Source organism: Ictidomys tridecemlineatus, chromosome 3 (assembly GCF_052094955.1).
Source record: "Ictidomys tridecemlineatus isolate mIctTri1 chromosome 3, mIctTri1.hap1, whole genome shotgun sequence".
Taxonomy (NCBI): Eukaryota; Metazoa; Chordata; class Mammalia; order Rodentia; family Sciuridae; genus Ictidomys; species Ictidomys tridecemlineatus.
This window is the reverse complement of record NC_135479.1, coordinates 153,727,438-153,744,935: the sequence shown is the minus strand read 5'-3', so window position 1 is coordinate 153,744,935 and position 17,498 is coordinate 153,727,438. Positions and strand designations below refer to the sequence as shown.

The 17,498-nt window shown below is 34.8% G+C and overlaps 1 protein-coding gene across 2 annotated transcripts in view; it reads right to left on the bottom strand.

The window, feature by feature from the left end:
• Cfap44 (cilia and flagella associated protein 44) overlaps window positions 1–17,498 on the bottom strand; it is a 105,614-nt gene that overhangs the window by 79,813 nt on the left and 8,303 nt on the right. For both annotated transcript variants that reach the window (XM_005327676.4, XM_040270368.2), the window contains exons 2-8: window positions 15,581–15,676; window positions 12,355–12,492; window positions 11,664–11,817; window positions 7,162–7,324; window positions 3,451–3,553; window positions 2,337–2,553; window positions 39–153 (exon numbers count right to left, since the gene is read on the bottom strand). In XM_005327676.4, the coding sequence (XP_005327733.1) occupies window positions 39–153; window positions 2,337–2,553; window positions 3,451–3,553; window positions 7,162–7,324; window positions 11,664–11,817; window positions 12,355–12,492; window positions 15,581–15,671 (981 nt within the window). In that variant the 5' untranslated portion in view covers window positions 15,672–15,676. The remainder of the gene's footprint in view (window positions 1–38; window positions 154–2,336; window positions 2,554–3,450; window positions 3,554–7,161; window positions 7,325–11,663; window positions 11,818–12,354; window positions 12,493–15,580; window positions 15,677–17,498) is intronic.

Sequence of the window (17,498 nt, the reverse complement as noted above, 5' to 3'; positions counted from 1 at the left end):
AAATAATTTTATTATTGTACAACAGCGGCTATACTGACCTTCCCATCTGGGAGTTCCATGTAGCCTTCAATATCAGTAGTAGTTGTTTTGCCAAATCGACCCAGTGATCCCTGCAACTTGAGCCCAGTGAATGTATAAGCCATTTCCCAGAACCTGCACACAAACAAGAAAGAGATCAAATCTACTTTGAGTAAGTTTTACTCATTTTTATTTTGTATGATCCAAATACTTACATATTTCATAATCACATACATTATTTCATTTATTCATCTGATCAATATGTAGGAAGTATCTACTACCTGTCAGGCAAAGCTCTATGCAATATGAATTTAGCAATAAGAAAAACAGAGAAAAAAACTGTCTTCACGAAGTTTATATTTTGTATTATTGTGCTGTTTGATTCAGTAGCCACCAGCCACAACTAACCATTTGAATTTAAAGTAATTAGCATCAAATAAAATTAAGAATTCATGTTTCCGCCAGTTCAGTCAATTTTAAGTGCTCAGTAACTGCATATGGCTGGTGACTCCTACATGAGACAACAAAGAACATTCTGGCCTGGAAGAAAGTTCTAGTGGACTGTACTGTGCTAGGGGATATAAAAGTTTACCCCCAACGTTTTAACTTACTAGCTGTGTGCCTCTGAGTGATTTTATTGAAGATAGCATGCTTTTATTTTCTCATGTATAAAATGAGAATATTAGTAACATCTACCTTATAAAACTATAAGTTTATAATGCACTATAGTGTAATCAGTACATGTTAATTAATACTAACATTTTCTTATTAATAATTTAAACACATAGACAATCAGAATGCTAAAGATTAGCAAAAATAATCTGGCTAACCAACTAGATATAGAACAGAAAATGGGAAGCATCAATAAGCCTGTAATACAAAGCCAAAAGTCCAGATTACCAACATCTCCAAAGGTATTGTAGATCCCCAATCATATAATTCCATGTATTCTCTTTCTTTCATATCACTTCACATATGAAGTTAATTATTCAATGCTTGTCTTTCCCGAAAGATTCAATGCACACAAAATATAAAATGAGAAGAAAAATTTAGCCTATAGCTAGCAGAGAGTTTCCAAGATTACATTTAAAAATCTGTTTGGTTTTTCTGTATTTCTAACTGGTTAATAATATAAGACCAAATATAAATTGGGACAAGAGGAATTTGAGATAGAAAAATGTCTTTCTCTTAAAGAGACATTGGGGTGGGTCACAGTGGCACACTGCAATCCCGGGGCTCGGGAAGCTGAGAAAGGAGGAATATGAGTTCAAAGCCAGCCTCAGCAACCCAGCAAGACCCTGTCTCTAAATAAAACACACACACACACACACACACACACACACACACACACACACACACACACAAAAGGACTGGGGATATGGCTCAGTGGTTAAGCACCTCTGGGTTAAATTCCTGGTTATCCACCTCCCAAAAAAGAGACACTGAGAATCAGATTATGGGCAGCTCTGGGGTAATGATAGAAGGGTGTTAAATAAATGCATAGGACAGGATGGGAAAAAAATAGAGACGGATAAAATCATTCCATCCTGGAAACAGACAAGGGCATGACACAGTGAAACGAGCATGGTATTGGAGCCAGCAACCTGAGATCAAGACAAGGTTCTGGGCTGGGGTTATGGCTCAGTGGTAGAGCGCTTGACTAGCACATGTAAGGCACTGGGTTCAATCCTCAGCACCACATAAAAATAAATAAATAAAGGCATTGTGTCTATCTACAAATTAAAAAAAATACTAAAAAAAAAAAAAAAATTAGGTTCTGCTACATTCAGTACTAAGGGTCCCCCGTCAGGAATAATAGAAATTGTCCTACAGGTGAAAACTGACTTGCTCCAAATAAGAAATTTAATAGTGTTGTGAGAACTCAGTGTGAAGTTAAAAACACCATACCAAATTTAGTTTTAAAACTCTATTCAGGGCTGGGGGTATGGTTCAGTGGTAGAGTACTTGCCTCACATATGTGAGGTATGAGGTTCAAATCTCAGCACCACGTGTAAATATATGGATGAAATAAATTTTCATCAACAACTTTAAAAAGTGCTATTCAAATTCTTTTAGGAGGTGACCCTATGAGAAGACAATAGGCTAACATTAAAGCCTTCCTTTCATCTCTGCTCTCCTCAGAAGTAAAATTCCACACATCTAATTAGAAAAGGTACACCACTAGTTAATTTTAAAAATACACATTTGGAAATTATCCTAATTTTCTTAACAATATAAAAAATGTCTCCAGGCCTTAGATCTCCTTAGAAAATACCTTTGTAATATGTATCAGCATTTCTATTCATCCCCTGACCTACTTGATGTGGCCTGATCCTGCTGTAGTAAGCTGCTCATCATCTTCAGGATTGAAAGTAACCTTAAAAACGTCCAGAGAAAAAGCTTTTTTCCTCAGTATGGGTTGTTCTTCTTTCCAATCCCAAATGGTCAGTGTGTAATCAGGGGAGCTACCAACAGAGGCCAACAAGGTACCATTGTAGTTAAAGTCCACATAGGCATATGCCTTTTCAGTTCCATCTGGAAAGATGAATAGGAATCTAGTAAATAAGGGCAATAATTATTTTATCATCAAAAAGTTTATTAAAGAGAGAAAGAGAGATCTTGTGATATATATTAATGTAAGAATGCCAAGAATTCCCTTGAAGGAGCAATTCCAAAATCATCTATCACCCTGGGTTTTAGAATAGATTACATAATATAAAGGGGAGGGTGGAGAAGTCATATTCATATTTTGTATGAGAAAAATTTTGTGAGCATATTCATCTTCTGGAGAAAGGAAAACACAAAAGTATATTACATAATAGAGCAAAATAAATCTATGATTTAAAATTTGTCAAACAACAACTCCAAAAACAAAAATTGGCTGCTGAAGTGAATTATATGAAAAAGGTAAGTATAAAATAATTTGATGATTAATTTTCTACTGGAGTAGAACCTAATTAACAAGTTATAAGTATGGCCACAGAGAAAATTCAATCCTCTAGTTATTCATCAATGTTCTAGTTATTCAATTAAATAATAATCTAGATGTTACTGTAAAGGGATCTTGCACATGTAGCCAATAACCATGATTAGTTGACTCTAAGTAATGATTGTCCTTGATAATTTCATTGGGCCCCTGGCCAACAAGTTGAAAAGCCCTGGAAGTAAAACCGAGAATTCCCCCAAGAAGAAATTCTACCTGACTGCTACCATTAATTCCTTCCCCAGAGTTTTCAGCCAGCAGGCTTGATCTACAAATATCATACTTACTACCCTCCACAATTGTGTAAGCCAATTCCATTAAATACATCTCTTTTCCATTTCCTACTAATTTGATTTCTCCGGAACACCCTGATTAACTCAATAATCTCATATATGCAGAATGTTGTTAACCTTGAACATGGAATATTTTAAAGATTTTACTGGACTTACCTTGAAGGATTCTGTAGGGCCTCAGAGAAGGATATTCATAGATGATAATCTTTGGAAAACTCCCTTTTTCAGCTACTGTGAAGTAAGTTTTATGTGGATGAACCTACGAAAAAGAGAATCTTACCAAAATATTAAAAGGAAGATTTTCATATACATAATCCTATTAATATAGTACTCAGTGACCATTCTTTTATAACTTATTAATTAGGATCTACTCCCATAGAAAACTAAAATTGGGCATCTGATAATCACCAGAGGGATAGAATTTGAATTGAAAATCAGAAGAAAGTAAAGATGAAACTTTAAGTTTTACTTTCATTAAGACAGTCATTTTTAACTTTATAATTTTTTAACTGTCATTAAAGAAACTAGAACAATGGCTCTCAATCCTTAATGTACATCAAAATCATTTGAAAAGCTAATTAAAACACAGGCTGGAAGCCCTTATACCAGTGTTTCTGATTCAATGGGTCAGGGCTGAAACTTGAGAATTTATATTCACATTTCTAACAAGTTCAAATGTGATGTCTATGCTGCTGATCTAGGGACTATGCCTTAAGAACCACTAAATTGGATAAATTGTTTTCCTTGCAAATTTTCTACACAAAATTTAGATACATTCCAATCTAAATTTTGTATAGAAAATTTCATGGAATGTATATGTCTGGGTCTGTTTTCTGCTACTATAGCAAAATACCTGAGGCTGAATAACAAATGGAAATTTGTTCTGGAGAGTAAAAAAATCCAACATTAAGGAACTACATCTAGTCTTTCATATAGCATCATCCCATGGTAAAAGGTCAGAGGGCAAGAGAAGGTAAGAGCAAGAAAGCAAGAGCAGGCCAGATTCACTTCTATAATAACCCTCTATCTTAAAAAAAAAAAAAGAAAAAAAGAAAGAAAGAAAAGAAAAGAAAAGAAGAAGAAGAAGAAGAACCCAGAATTCTGGGTTGTAACAAATTCTCCAGGCCATAAATAAATAAATAAATAGATAGATAGATAAATAAATAAATAAATAGATAGATAGATAGATAAATAAATAAATAAATAAATAAATAAATAAATAAAATATCCCTCTATCTTTATAGCTAACCCACTTCCTCAAAAACACTATTAATCCATTCAAGCCCTACTCATTCCTTATTAGGCATACTTCTCAACACTGTTGCATTGGAAATTAAGTTTCTAATGCATGAACTTCAGAGGACACATTCAAAGGTTAGCAGTATGAAATTCATTGTTTCCAGAGTAGATTATATCCCAATTTTTAAATATTTACCTTGGAGAAACTTACCTAAAATGACTATAAACGTAACAGAAGTGAGAAAGATACAATACTTATAAGCCAGACACAGGAAAACATAATAAACAGGCTGGATAAACTATTTGTTTCAATGTTTTAAATAATAAACACATATAAATTAGATAGAATTATATATTTATTTTGTTATTTTTGTTCATTGATCAGTCAAAATGCAGGAAGAACAAAATAGTAAAAAATAGAAATAAAAGTAGGGTGTTATAAGAATAAGCTATTTAAAATATATTGTATTTATAAAATTCTATCTTCAATTACTGTTTTGCAACTCCTGATTACATATCTAAAGACAAGGAGCTTGGTTCTCAGACACAGATGGCAAGTCCTGTTACCCAAAACAATGTAGTAGCTCTTTTTCTTCCTTCCACTCTCAGGATAAGATCTATGAACAGTCAATTTCCTACTGGCAAGCTGCCTCTTATCCTGTGACTGAAGTAAATCCTTCTCACTTTATCTTAAAATAGGCCAGGTTGAGAGGAGGGACACTCAATGAGATAATGGTAACACCGAGTACAACCAGCATTTATTGAGTGCTTACTATGTACCAGACACTGGTCTAAGTTTAACATGCATTAATTCTATAAATTTCACATCAATCACAGTATTATCATTCCCATCTTATTGATAAGCAAATTGAGGATCAGAAAAATTAAGTAATTGTCTGAAGTCATCTAGGCTGCAGTGTGATAAATGTGAGAGGATTCAAATCCCGTGTTGTGAATCCAACTAAGTTACAGGAGAAACAATTGAATCTTTCCAGACCTATTTTTAGAAGCTTTTTTAAAAGGTCGAACCTAGACTTGAATCTAGATTGTCCTTTATTCTAGAAATAATTGATAATTTAACTCTCCTACTAATGTGTCATTCTTTGGGACTTGCTGCTCACTGACCCAACTAACCAATGAAGAAGGGAATGGGACTAAGAAATCGAAGATCCCAGGAGGTAGGGGTAGGGAGTAGCACTACACCTGTCTAGATACCCAGTGGCAAGGAAATTGTATGTAGGATACGTGACCACAGACACCTGGAGATTCAGATACCTGAATGGAGATTCCTTCACCTGTTTAGATCTTGTCCAAAGTAAGTAAAAACGTTTTTACCCCTTAGATTGGAAGCTGCTATGGGATTGAGTTTTGGGCGTTTTGCTTTCAGCAGAGACCTGGAATTAGTAAATTAACACTCAACATATGAATTCACTCTGCCTTTTCTGGAAGATCATTTATAGGCACTAAACACATTTCTCACAGCTTTCTCATAGCCTTGCCAAAGTATTTCTCATCCTCAACTGAATAGGACATACCAGGTGACATGTAGTGGAGGAGAGGCCTCCGTCGCTATCTAGCTCCTGTACACATTATGAAAATCTTGTGGACATAAAACTGCTCACATCCAGGTAGATGAAAATTAAGATTAGCATCACTGCCCACACCACATCTCTGACTACTGTCCTCAAACCAAGTTATTTAATAACAAAATAGGAAATATAAAGACTACTAATGACCATAAAATGATAAATAAATACATAATAATTAGAAGTTTTTTAGTCCTCTGCAAATAGTGTGAGTCTCAGGCTCATGATACTTTGGTTTTTTTTGTTTGTTTGTTTTGTTTTTAATTTTTTTTTACTTTTTTTTTTTACTTTATGGTTTTGATCGATCTCCCTCCACAAAACCTGTGACCTTCACATTGGGTTCATATTATTTGCACAGAACTATAGTCACACTATCATGTACTTTGTTAGATAACTTTCAAACCCTTTGAATTCACAGAGGCATAGATTTTTCTTTCTTTAAATCTTTCACTGTATGTTATATGTAGAATTGGATACTTGGTACTATATAATAAATTCTTACTGAATTTATTATTAACTAGTCTTAAAGTCCCTGAAGACAGAGACTTTTGTCATCTGCATATGCCATATATAATAGATGATGATCAAGGAAAAAAAGAAACATGAAATTCTTCCACTTCAAACATCTCACAATATCCTATTTCCATAGTCAATCTATCTCTAGATCATATCTGTGGGTCTCACATTCTCTTCCTGTTCTTCATTCCCTGCTTTAGAACCCAGATCAAGAAGCTCAAACACTTCCTCACTCAATTCCACTTCAAATCTAAGTGTGGAAAAAACCTGCACAACTGTATGAAAGTCACAGTTTCTCCACAAAATGGAATAAGAATATAATGAAATTATTATTATCATATTGGTGGAGGCAGGGTCAGTGAATGTAGTAATTGTAATCAACTTGAAAGCACCTTAGAATAAAGATGGCCGTGGCTCTTGTGTGATCCCTCGGTACCATGCATAGTGTTGGCACCCAACAGCTTCTGTTAGTGGGTCCACAGAACAAGGAAATATGTTGTTTTCTTCTAAGTTACTAAAGGCATACCCCAATGACACCAATTCCTTGACCACTGCTACTTCTCAGGTAGATCTGTTCTTTGGTTTTAAAATTAAGAAGAATCAGTTGGTTCCCAGCGATATACATCATGGTATCACTGTCTAGAAGCTGTAGGTTGGCTCGCTTTCTGCAGTCATAACCAAAAGAATGTCTGAGAGAAAGTTGCTAAGGAAAAAAAGTGAAACAAATGACCATCCTAAGACAGAAGATTGATGAAATATTTTAAAAATCCATAGTCTTAAGTAAAGATTCAAGGCTAAAGTAATTGATTTTTTTCCCTGAAACTCATAATTTTTTTATGTATTACTAACGCAATTCTATTTTAAAAATTAGTAAAAATTCTCATATACCGACTTAGTTACTATTTTAATTTTCCTAAAGGAATATTGAAAGCACATTAATTTTTTTTGTAATAGTAGATGTTAAACCAAGCCAGGAATGTGGGATCTGCCTATAATCCCAGTGATTTGGGAATCTGAAGCAGGAGGATCATAAGTTCAAGGTCAGCCTGGAAAATTTAGCATGACCCTGTCTCAAAATTAAAAAATAAAAAAGGTAGAACTGTAGCTCAGTGATAAAGTGTCCCTGGGTTCAATCCCCAGTACATCCAAAGAGATGTTAAACCTTCTGCTTAGGTATCACACACAGGGAAAACTGTCACCTAAATCATTTCATTTTCCCTTCTCTCACTAAAACTAAATCTCACCATTTAACATGGGACACAGTCCATGTCTTCAAAATCTTTGTACTTGATGTCTGACAGATTTGTCCACTAACCATAGTAAAAAATAACATATAGGCCTTTTTCCCTGATGTTGAAAGACAAGATATTTAAAATTCTCACAGTTCTATAAAATTCTAAATACAACATTTTATAACACAAGTGCTGTAATAAAGTAACATAAATGTAATTGAAATTTAATTCATTTAAATAATGAAAATCACTAATAATATAGAAATATATAATTAATAAGTTAACTCCTTCTTTCTACTCTTGTTAGTATGTGCATTGGTGTGTGGGCAATTGTATATATTATAATTGTATATATTATAGAGTAAAATTATACTATACTTCAAAAAATGAATTTTAAAAAATCTGAGTTACATAAATACCTTGTAGGGTACATTGTTAATACACAAGTCAAATTAAAATAACCCAAGATATAACTGTAATAAGTAAACTAAATGAGATGGATCCATGAAAAAATTAGAGTTAGCAGAAGAAATATTATACAACATATGCTAAGTAGATAGATTCCTAATTTATAGGAATTCATTTCTGAATACCAAAGTTGAAAGATCAATGAAAGAATAGTTCTTGAGCTCTTGCTTAAAAACAAATTATGACTTTAGAGGATTACAGGATTTTTTGTTAGAAAAAAAATTCAGAGAAAGAAATTATGTGAAACCTTTAACAAGAGAAGAAAATATACATTATAATAAAGAATAGTTTAATATAATTTGAATAGTGATGTATAAACAATTTATAACCAGTTTTGTTACTTATCATCTAATAGATACATAGAAAGAGAGGATAAAACATTTCAGAACATTTGCTCTATTCAAGAATAAAGAATTCTATAAATTTATTGAAGACATAAATGCCTAAAATTTAATCTTATACAGAAATGTGAATAAATATGTGTGATTCAGAGATCTGAATGACGTTATTCAGACCTCAAAACCTGGGACCTCATTAGCCATAGTGCAAATAGAGAGTTGGAGCCACATTAAGATTTCCTGACCTTTATAGAACTTGGTATAGGGCAGTAAGTTTTGCCTACTGTCTTTTTGCATTTCTCTGAACTACTGCTCTCACCTTTCCTACTTCCTTCTCTTTTTTTTTCCTTTCTTTTTCTCTTTCCAGGTGCCAATATAATACTGTAGAGGGCTAAACATGTCTATACATGAGATTAGAAGTGGATTACCATCTCTTCACTAACTTGAGTCAATATTAGCAATCAAAGATATTATCATTTATTTAAATCTTTAATTTCATAGGGGATGGTGGGAAGACTCCTTCTTTCATGTTGCTCCTCTGATCAAAGGATTTTTCAATTCCAGATTGGCACTACTATGAAACCAAAGAACTAAATTACTATGTCAAAGAGACATCTACATTCTCATCTAATTGTAGTACTATTCATAATGACCAAGTAATGGAAGCAAGAAGCTACCAACTGAGGGACAAATCAAGAAAATGAGAAACATAAGCACAATGGAATATTATTGAGTCATAAAAAGAATGAGATTCTGTCATCTGCAACAACATGGATGAAACAGAAGATCATCATGTTAGGTGAAATAAGCCAGGCACAGAAAATCAAATACTGCATGATCTCACTCATACGTAGAATCTAAAAATTCTCACAGAAAGAGTAGAATGGTGGTTACCAAACACTGGGGAAAGGAGGGAAAGAGAAATGTGGAAAGATTGACCAATGAGCACTAAGTTATAGTTATATAGGAGTGAGAAGTTTTGGTGTGCTATTGCATAGCAGGATGACTATAGGTAATGATAATACACTGTATTTTAAAAGCTAGAAGGAAAGACTTTTAATACTTTCACCATAAAGAAATATATTTGAGAAGATAGACATGCTTAACCTGATTTAAGCATTTCATGATGTATACATGTATCAAAACATTGCATGATACCCCATAAATCTGTATGGTTTTGGGTTTTACGTATCAGTTAAAACAAATTTTAAAAAATCCAAAAGGCCAGAATGCATGAGATTATACCTCCCCAAATTCTCCTCCTCTAAATTATATTAAGAGCAGAAACTGCTTCTCATCATCTCTATTTCCCAGAATTCCTAGTACAGTGTCTTGAGCCAATTAGCTATTTCATATTTGCCAAATTAATGAATGCATAACTAGAGTCTGATCTTTTCTTTTTAACCCAGAGGTAATTGGCAGTCCCTTATCAGAGTTTTGAAAATATTAAAATATATTTTAATATTGCTGCACCTTCAAAACTCCCTCTTGCCTGTAATTCCAGCAGCTCGGGAGGCTGAAGCAGGAGGATCATGAATTCAAAGCCAGCCTCATCAAAAGTGAGGTGCCGAGCAACTCAGTGAGACCCTGTCTATAAATAAAATCCAAAATAGGGCTGGGGAGGTGGCTTAGTGTCAAGAGCCCCTGAGTTCAATCCCTAGTATCCCGCTCCAAAAAAAAAAGTTGAGGTCCTTCTTACTAATATGTAGAATATGAACACATTCTCTAATTAAGACTCTTCTGTCCTTGTTGTGAGTTCCCAGTATTGGAGCCCAGGAGAAGGCACATGTGAAAAACCACCTGGGAGGCTTTTTCAGCATACAAATGCCCAACTTCTCCACACAGAAATAGCACAGTAAGTCTAGGAAGTCATCAGATCATTATGTACTTCAGGAAAAGCTTCTGGAGAACTATGATATATCAGTCCTGTTCCATTTTAAAATATCAGGCTAGAAGAAAGCAAACAGCCTGACTATTGTCATAAACTTGTCCAAAGACAAAAAAGAAAAACCCTAAAGAAAGAAAATTACAGCTACAAGATGATTTGGAATGAATGAATTTAGTCATGTCTGTAATTGAACCAGAGTTAGAAGCTGCATTAACAAAGTATTCTATTTTTATGCAAAGGCACAACTAAATCAGGGAATATACCCCATTTCTGAAAGCACACCTTTAATAAGAAGGTGGTCAGGCCATGTGGCATTAACCATTACCCATCTGAAGTTGGAAGCATGCTCAATTGCCAGCTGAGGACCACAGTTGAAATTATCTTTTAACCAACTGCCTCACAAACTAACATCATAAATGACAAACATTAAATCTTCTGGTCATTTATCCCCACTTTCACAGACTCTTATTCTTCAGACCAATGAAAACTTACTATTTTGTTCCCTATTTCCTTGGGATCATCTTCTCCAGTGATTCATCTGATACCTAATAAAGTATTAAAGCCTGAAGATGGCCACATCAGTGTTTTAAGAAGAGAAATCAAAGATTTAGCTTGAAAGGTTTTAGCAAAGGCAGGCCAGGCTGGAAGAAGAGGGAAGTGAGAATAAGAGGCCCCGTGTTCTCCTTCAAATCACATCTCATGAGCTCCAGCCTTTTTCACCTGTACAAAGAAAAGCATCATTTCTCTTTATAGTTATTTGGAATCAAATAAAAGTTTAGTTCAAATTAAGATCAAATGCTCTAAGGGCGGAGATTCTTAGAATTATCTAAGACAGAAGTTAGTAAATTGTTTCTATAAAGGGGAAGGTAGTATGTATTTTAGGTTGTAGGGGCCAGATGGTCTCTGTTACAACTACTTAACTCCTATACTATTATGACAGTTACAGATAAGATGTAAATGTATGAGTGTGACTATGCTGCAATAAAATTTTATTTACTAAATCAGGGTAGAGGCTAAATTTGCTCCACGGGTTATAAGTTTGCCAACCCCTCACTCAAAAAACTAAATCCCCAAACTATGCATATGTAGCTGGAGTGGATACACAAGTACAAGAAAATCCAGTGGTATGTTCGAATTTGGAGTCACAAAAGGCATTGAGGCAAGTTCACTGTAATCATAAAAGAAGCTCTCTGATATTTTCTTCTTAGGCTCTTCCTCTTCTTCTTCTGCAGGTTGGCCAGGGGGTTCCCGAGATGCTACAACATTAAAATATTTTAACTAAGAAAGGTGTCTGGTGAATCCTAAAATTACATTTCCTAAACACAGGAGGAACATACATATGCTGGCAGTATACTGGCAGTAAGTCCCACACTGGCCTGAACACAAGATACTACCTACTACTGAGCAATGGAGAAAGAGTGAACATGCTTGTGGGAATTAGGGGTGGATGTTGAGCTCTGGTCATAGTTTCAACAGTTTCAAAGAATGATTTCCCATCAATTCCAAGGGAAAGTTGGTGAACTCTGATCTAGAGTAGAACACTCCTTAGATCACCTCAATTCCCAGAAGACCAAGTATGAGAGCTCTATATGTGAGCCTCAGAAATGGAATATTCAACTCCAAGCTCTTAAAACTACCTTACCTGACCATACACAATACTTTTCCTTTTATTATCTGCACACATATCCCTACCTGCAAATTTTTCTTTCTCTGGATTTATAACAGTGCAATGTGACTCAGAAATTTATCCTTAAAACAGTAGCAATTACCAACAGAAAACTAAAAATATTTACCTGGGCCACTTTCTGTATCATCATATGGAAATGAACTTGAACTTCCTTCCAAGTCTTCCAAATCTGAATCTTCCTCAAAATATGATTCTTCCCCTTCAGTCAATGTGTCATCTGTGGTTTCTTCGAAACCATCTTTTGCTGGAGGTATTAAAAATAATGTTTTGATAATTTCTAAATTTTGAATTAAATACTCTCTTATTTCAAAAGTAGTTAAAACTTCCAATTTGCTCATGCTCTAAGTATAAGAAATTTTCATATTCAAAAATTCCTAGAAGAATTGTTTCATTTGATCAGTCTTTTAACTTTAAAAAAATATGAAGCTCTTTTCTGTAAGTTCATTTCCATTTTCACTTTATTTCCAGTATATTTTCTATCACTGTATATTTACCAAAAAAGTAAATGATAGAGAAAAAAGAGATTAATATGCTATTACCATAATTTCAATTCAATTGGATTTTACCAACATTTATGAAGGATCTGTTAAGACAAAGACAATGTTATTCAAGAATGACCCTATCTGAGTTTGATTATTTATCTTGGAAATTATATACCAGGACTAAGAATATTGGCTTCAGGACAAGCTAATAGGGAAAGAGAATTGGAATGGGAGTAGAAATGGTCCCAGAGATAAACCAACATTCAGATCAAGTCCAACCATGGGCATGGTTAAAATATACAATGTAAAAGATACTTTCACAACGTGAAGGTAGGACTAGGGGTACTTTCAGAATAAGAAATGGTAAGTGCACCAGAATTTCCTAGTAGATCTATCTAAGATGAGGCTAAGAGAATAAGGACAAAGCCTGAAACTAATATGAATGAGACAGAAAAGCTGGGTCAAGCCAATTAGCTAGATAATAGAACACCATCTGGAGGAATGTACATTTGGATGGAAAGAAAGTAGTCTTGGGTACCTGAATAGGCTAAGCACAGCATGGCTTTCCCAAAAGTGGGCCCTGGGAAACTACTCTCCAAAGATTACCTGACCTCTTTTGGGGAGACTATAGCAACCAAATACTATTTCCTCATTTTAAGATTAGGGTGTTAAAAAAAGTGTAACATTCTTTTTTTTTTTTTTTGTGGTGGTGGTGGTATTGGGGTCACTGAGCCCAGGAGTATCTGAACTACCTCCCCAGCCCATTTTATTTTATTTTATCTTATTTTACTTTATTTTAAAACATAGTCTCAGCCAGGCGGACCACAAAGTTGTGATCCTCCTGCCTCAGCCTCCCAAGTAGCTGTGATTACAAACATGCACCACCATGCCTGGCAAAATCAATACTCTGAATCACCGGTCACCCCAACTAAAGGAGTTCCAACTGCCAGTAGGTGACTTAAAGCTGCCATCTAGGTAATGAGGTAATTACTGGTATAGGAAGAAGGAGTAAATATAGATGGAGAGCAGATAATAATAACAATAATAATCATAATAGACATTTCAAGGCTAAGGAAAGGATGCTGTCACTGAAGAAAAAGTAAAGTTTGGAAACAACACTAAATTTGCAAAAATTAGCAAAGCAGCAGATCTAAGCAATTTGGTAATTCCTAGAAATATCTTATAATTTTTGATAATTCCCAAATAGACTGGTGAATGACTTTCAGATTTTAAGTATAAATCAGTAAGTATTTGCCTTTGTAGTCTTGGAAATAATCTAAATCAACATCAAGAAGGAAAAAACACAAACTCCATTTTTTTTTGTTGTTGTTATCACTAGAAGCACTTTACACTCCAAGTCAAAATGGATATTGGGGACAGCAAAAAAAAAGAAAGCTGGTAAAATTAATGCATACTGAAGAAGAACAGGCACAGGAGGAAGGAGAGAGAGGTGATGAAGGAGAAAGCATTCCACAACCATAGATATCAAAAAGGACTGGCTGGAATTTTTGTTTTATATGGCTCAGGATTTTATGTGTAATTTTCTTCAATATTTTTCTTCTCTTTAGCCAATGAAAATAGGAAGCCGTACGACTTTTTTTCGGGGCTACCACAGAGACATATTGCATTCTATAAATAGTTTACCTCTACAATTTCTTGGTTTTCTTCTATCTTCTCCATGATATTGGGGATACAATGAGGAAGACTATAAGTGATATGATTGTGCCCATAGAAAATCCATGTGAACATCCATAATTTATTGTAATTTTAAAAAGTATATTATTTCATTTTACAAAAAAAAAGAAAGAAAAAAGAAAGAAGAAAGAAAGAGAGAGAGAGAGAGGAAGAAAGAAAGAAAGAGAAAGAAAAAAGAAATGTTTATAGTAGAAACTTCCCCTTTGGCCATTATGAGGTAGCAGGTACTTGATCACTCTCTACTATGATTGTGGAATTTATTTTCTCCTCAATTCTATTTTTGCTCCATGTATTGTTATGTTGTTATTAGGTACATACATATATTTATGACTGTTATGTCTTCCTAATAAATTGATCCTTTAATATAGCCACTCCAGTCTTCTTACGCTTACTGTCTGCATGGCAAATCTCTTCATACTGCATTAGAGGATGTTGAGGAAAATTATTTCACCTTATCATTTGGGGCTCTAATACTCATGATGGATGTGCTAATTAATGTGCTAAACATAGGGCTAGGCCCCACTTGATAAAGCCTTCCCTTAAGAGGGCCAGACATAAGAAAGCAAGGTCCTGAGGCAGTGATAGACACAGGATCATTATCATTAAATCTATCCATGGAAAGCTGAAAGTAACATCTAGGAAATCTCTGCCAAAAAGTAGACAATTTTGGTCAGAAAACTAGGGAGAAAAGTAGAAATGAAAGATAACAATTATAAGTTAACTGGGCAAGAAAATTGAGGTTCAGAAAGCTACAGTAATTCCTCCAAGATCAAACATCTTTAAGTGGTAGACCCAGGGCTCAAAACCAAAGTCTAGCCCTTTCCACTACACTATATTAGAGAAGTCATTAAAGATTTAATTGGACCTCACAGGTGAATTCCAGACCAGATGTATAGGACAGGTTGTTTGTAATGAGATGACAGTAACTTCTTTGTGCCAGAAGCAGAAGATAAAGGATTAAAACACGTTTTCTGCCCTTAAAGAACTTAAAGTTTGTAAGGAAATTAACCAAGAAACAATTTCTATTCTATAAATATAGATATGTACTATTTAAAATTTTTTAAATTCTTAATTTAAAATTTATTATTTATTTACTAATATTAAAGTTATTTACCTGAATTTAATAATAAAAGCATGTATATTATCTTTACTTACATTTTGATTCTGATTTACTAGACCGTTTATCACTACTTTTTGATCTTTCTGATTTCCCCCCATCAGTATCCTGATCATTTGGTTCCTTCATGTCTCCTGTAAATGCAAAAATTGAGATAGATAAAAGGACAATGCTATAAAATAGAAATGAATAGATTCTTTTTCCCCTGATGAATTTTCCCATGTGTTGAAAATTCCATGTTTGGGATGGGGTTGTGTTTCATTGGTAGAGCACTTGCCTAGCATGTGTGAAGCACTGGATTCAATCCTCAGCACCACATAAAAATAAAAAACATAAAATAAAGGTATTGGGTTCATCTACAACTAAAAAAAATTTTAAAAAAATATGTCATGTTTGCAGGGTATCCAATATGACACACCAGCGGGGTGTGGTCACCGTCAGACAACTCAGCAAAACAGCAAATTATAATCACAGATTCCCTTTCTCCATGCTAACCTGGCACTGTGAATTTCCAAAGGTCCACAGTGAATCTTTGTCAGGGACTAGAAGGAAATTCTCCTTCAAAGATTAGCCTGACAGCCCCCTGGGAGACATCCTACCTGGAAGGCATCCTGCAGCTACCTATCTCCCTGAACATCCTGCAGTTATCAGGATCATCAGACATCTTGCAGCTGGCAGTTTTACCACCCACATCCAGCAATTGCGGAGACCTTCCCCATCCCCAGCATATGAATACCCCTGTGTGAACAATAAAAGTTTGCAGCTTGATCAGAACTTTTGTCTTGCTGTCACCTTTCGTGTCTCTTGTCCCTTCATTCCTCCCCATCTAGGTTCGCTGCCCACGTTGATGTATCCTGCCCAGACGGGACAAATCTTGACACCCAAGTCCATCTTTTAAGTAGTGTTTCACCACTAAAATTATCCCTCCGCCATCCTTCCTTTAATTGTCTCTCCCTCTTTCTTTATCCATTATCAAATTTCCCTGGTGTTACTAATCAAACTCCATTTAAATATATTTGTCAAGCACACCTACTATGTACCAAGTCTTACATTAGGCACTACATTACTATACTGTGCAAGAGAAATATGGTACCTAACTTTATAGAACTTGTTTAAAAATATAGATATTAAACAAGCAACTGAAATATAATGAGTGCTACAAAAATGAAGCAATGGGATGCTGTAAACATAAACAGCAAGAAGCTTAAACCATGCTTGGGGTTTAAAGAAGAGGTGTTTGAAACCCAAGTAATGATGAAGAGCTGGCCAGCCATAGAATGGGGAAAAGTACATTAGACACAGGGAACATCAGAGAAAGGCAGAAGGCAGCCTGTGGCCTAGAGTGGGAGACAAAGGAATGTGAAGAGATGGCTGGCAGATTAGAAATAGTCTCTAAACTTCCCTAAGAAGTTTAGGTCTTGTTTCTATGGCAATTAAAAGCCACTGAATGGTTTTAAAGAGGGAGTGACATAACAGCTTTCTCTGTCTTCTGTCCATATTGCAGCTCTTTGAAAAGAACTCTGGTACCTCCAAGTCTTCACTTCTCTACATTAAACATCCCATGTTTCCTCCACATTATTTCATGGCCTAACTGGAACACATAATAGAATAAGAGTTCTATTGGGACCAGATTTGTGGTTATATTCAGGTTTGAATCTCAGAATTGCGACATAACAAGCAATAAATTAAATCAATTTATATCAATTCCTCAACTGTAATGAGAATGAAGATAAACTACTCACAAGGCTGATATGAGGATTAATTGAACTGGTACATTATTATACTTTCCTGGTGTCTGAAGATAGACTAGTGTGCCATAAACAGACATGATGTGAACTATATGATCACTGATTAATGAGTAGTGTATGACTATTTCTCATCAACTGGGGTCGCTAAGGCTCTTTCCTTATTTTCTTGCATTATAATGATGTCCTCTCTTTATTTGGGGGACAATAG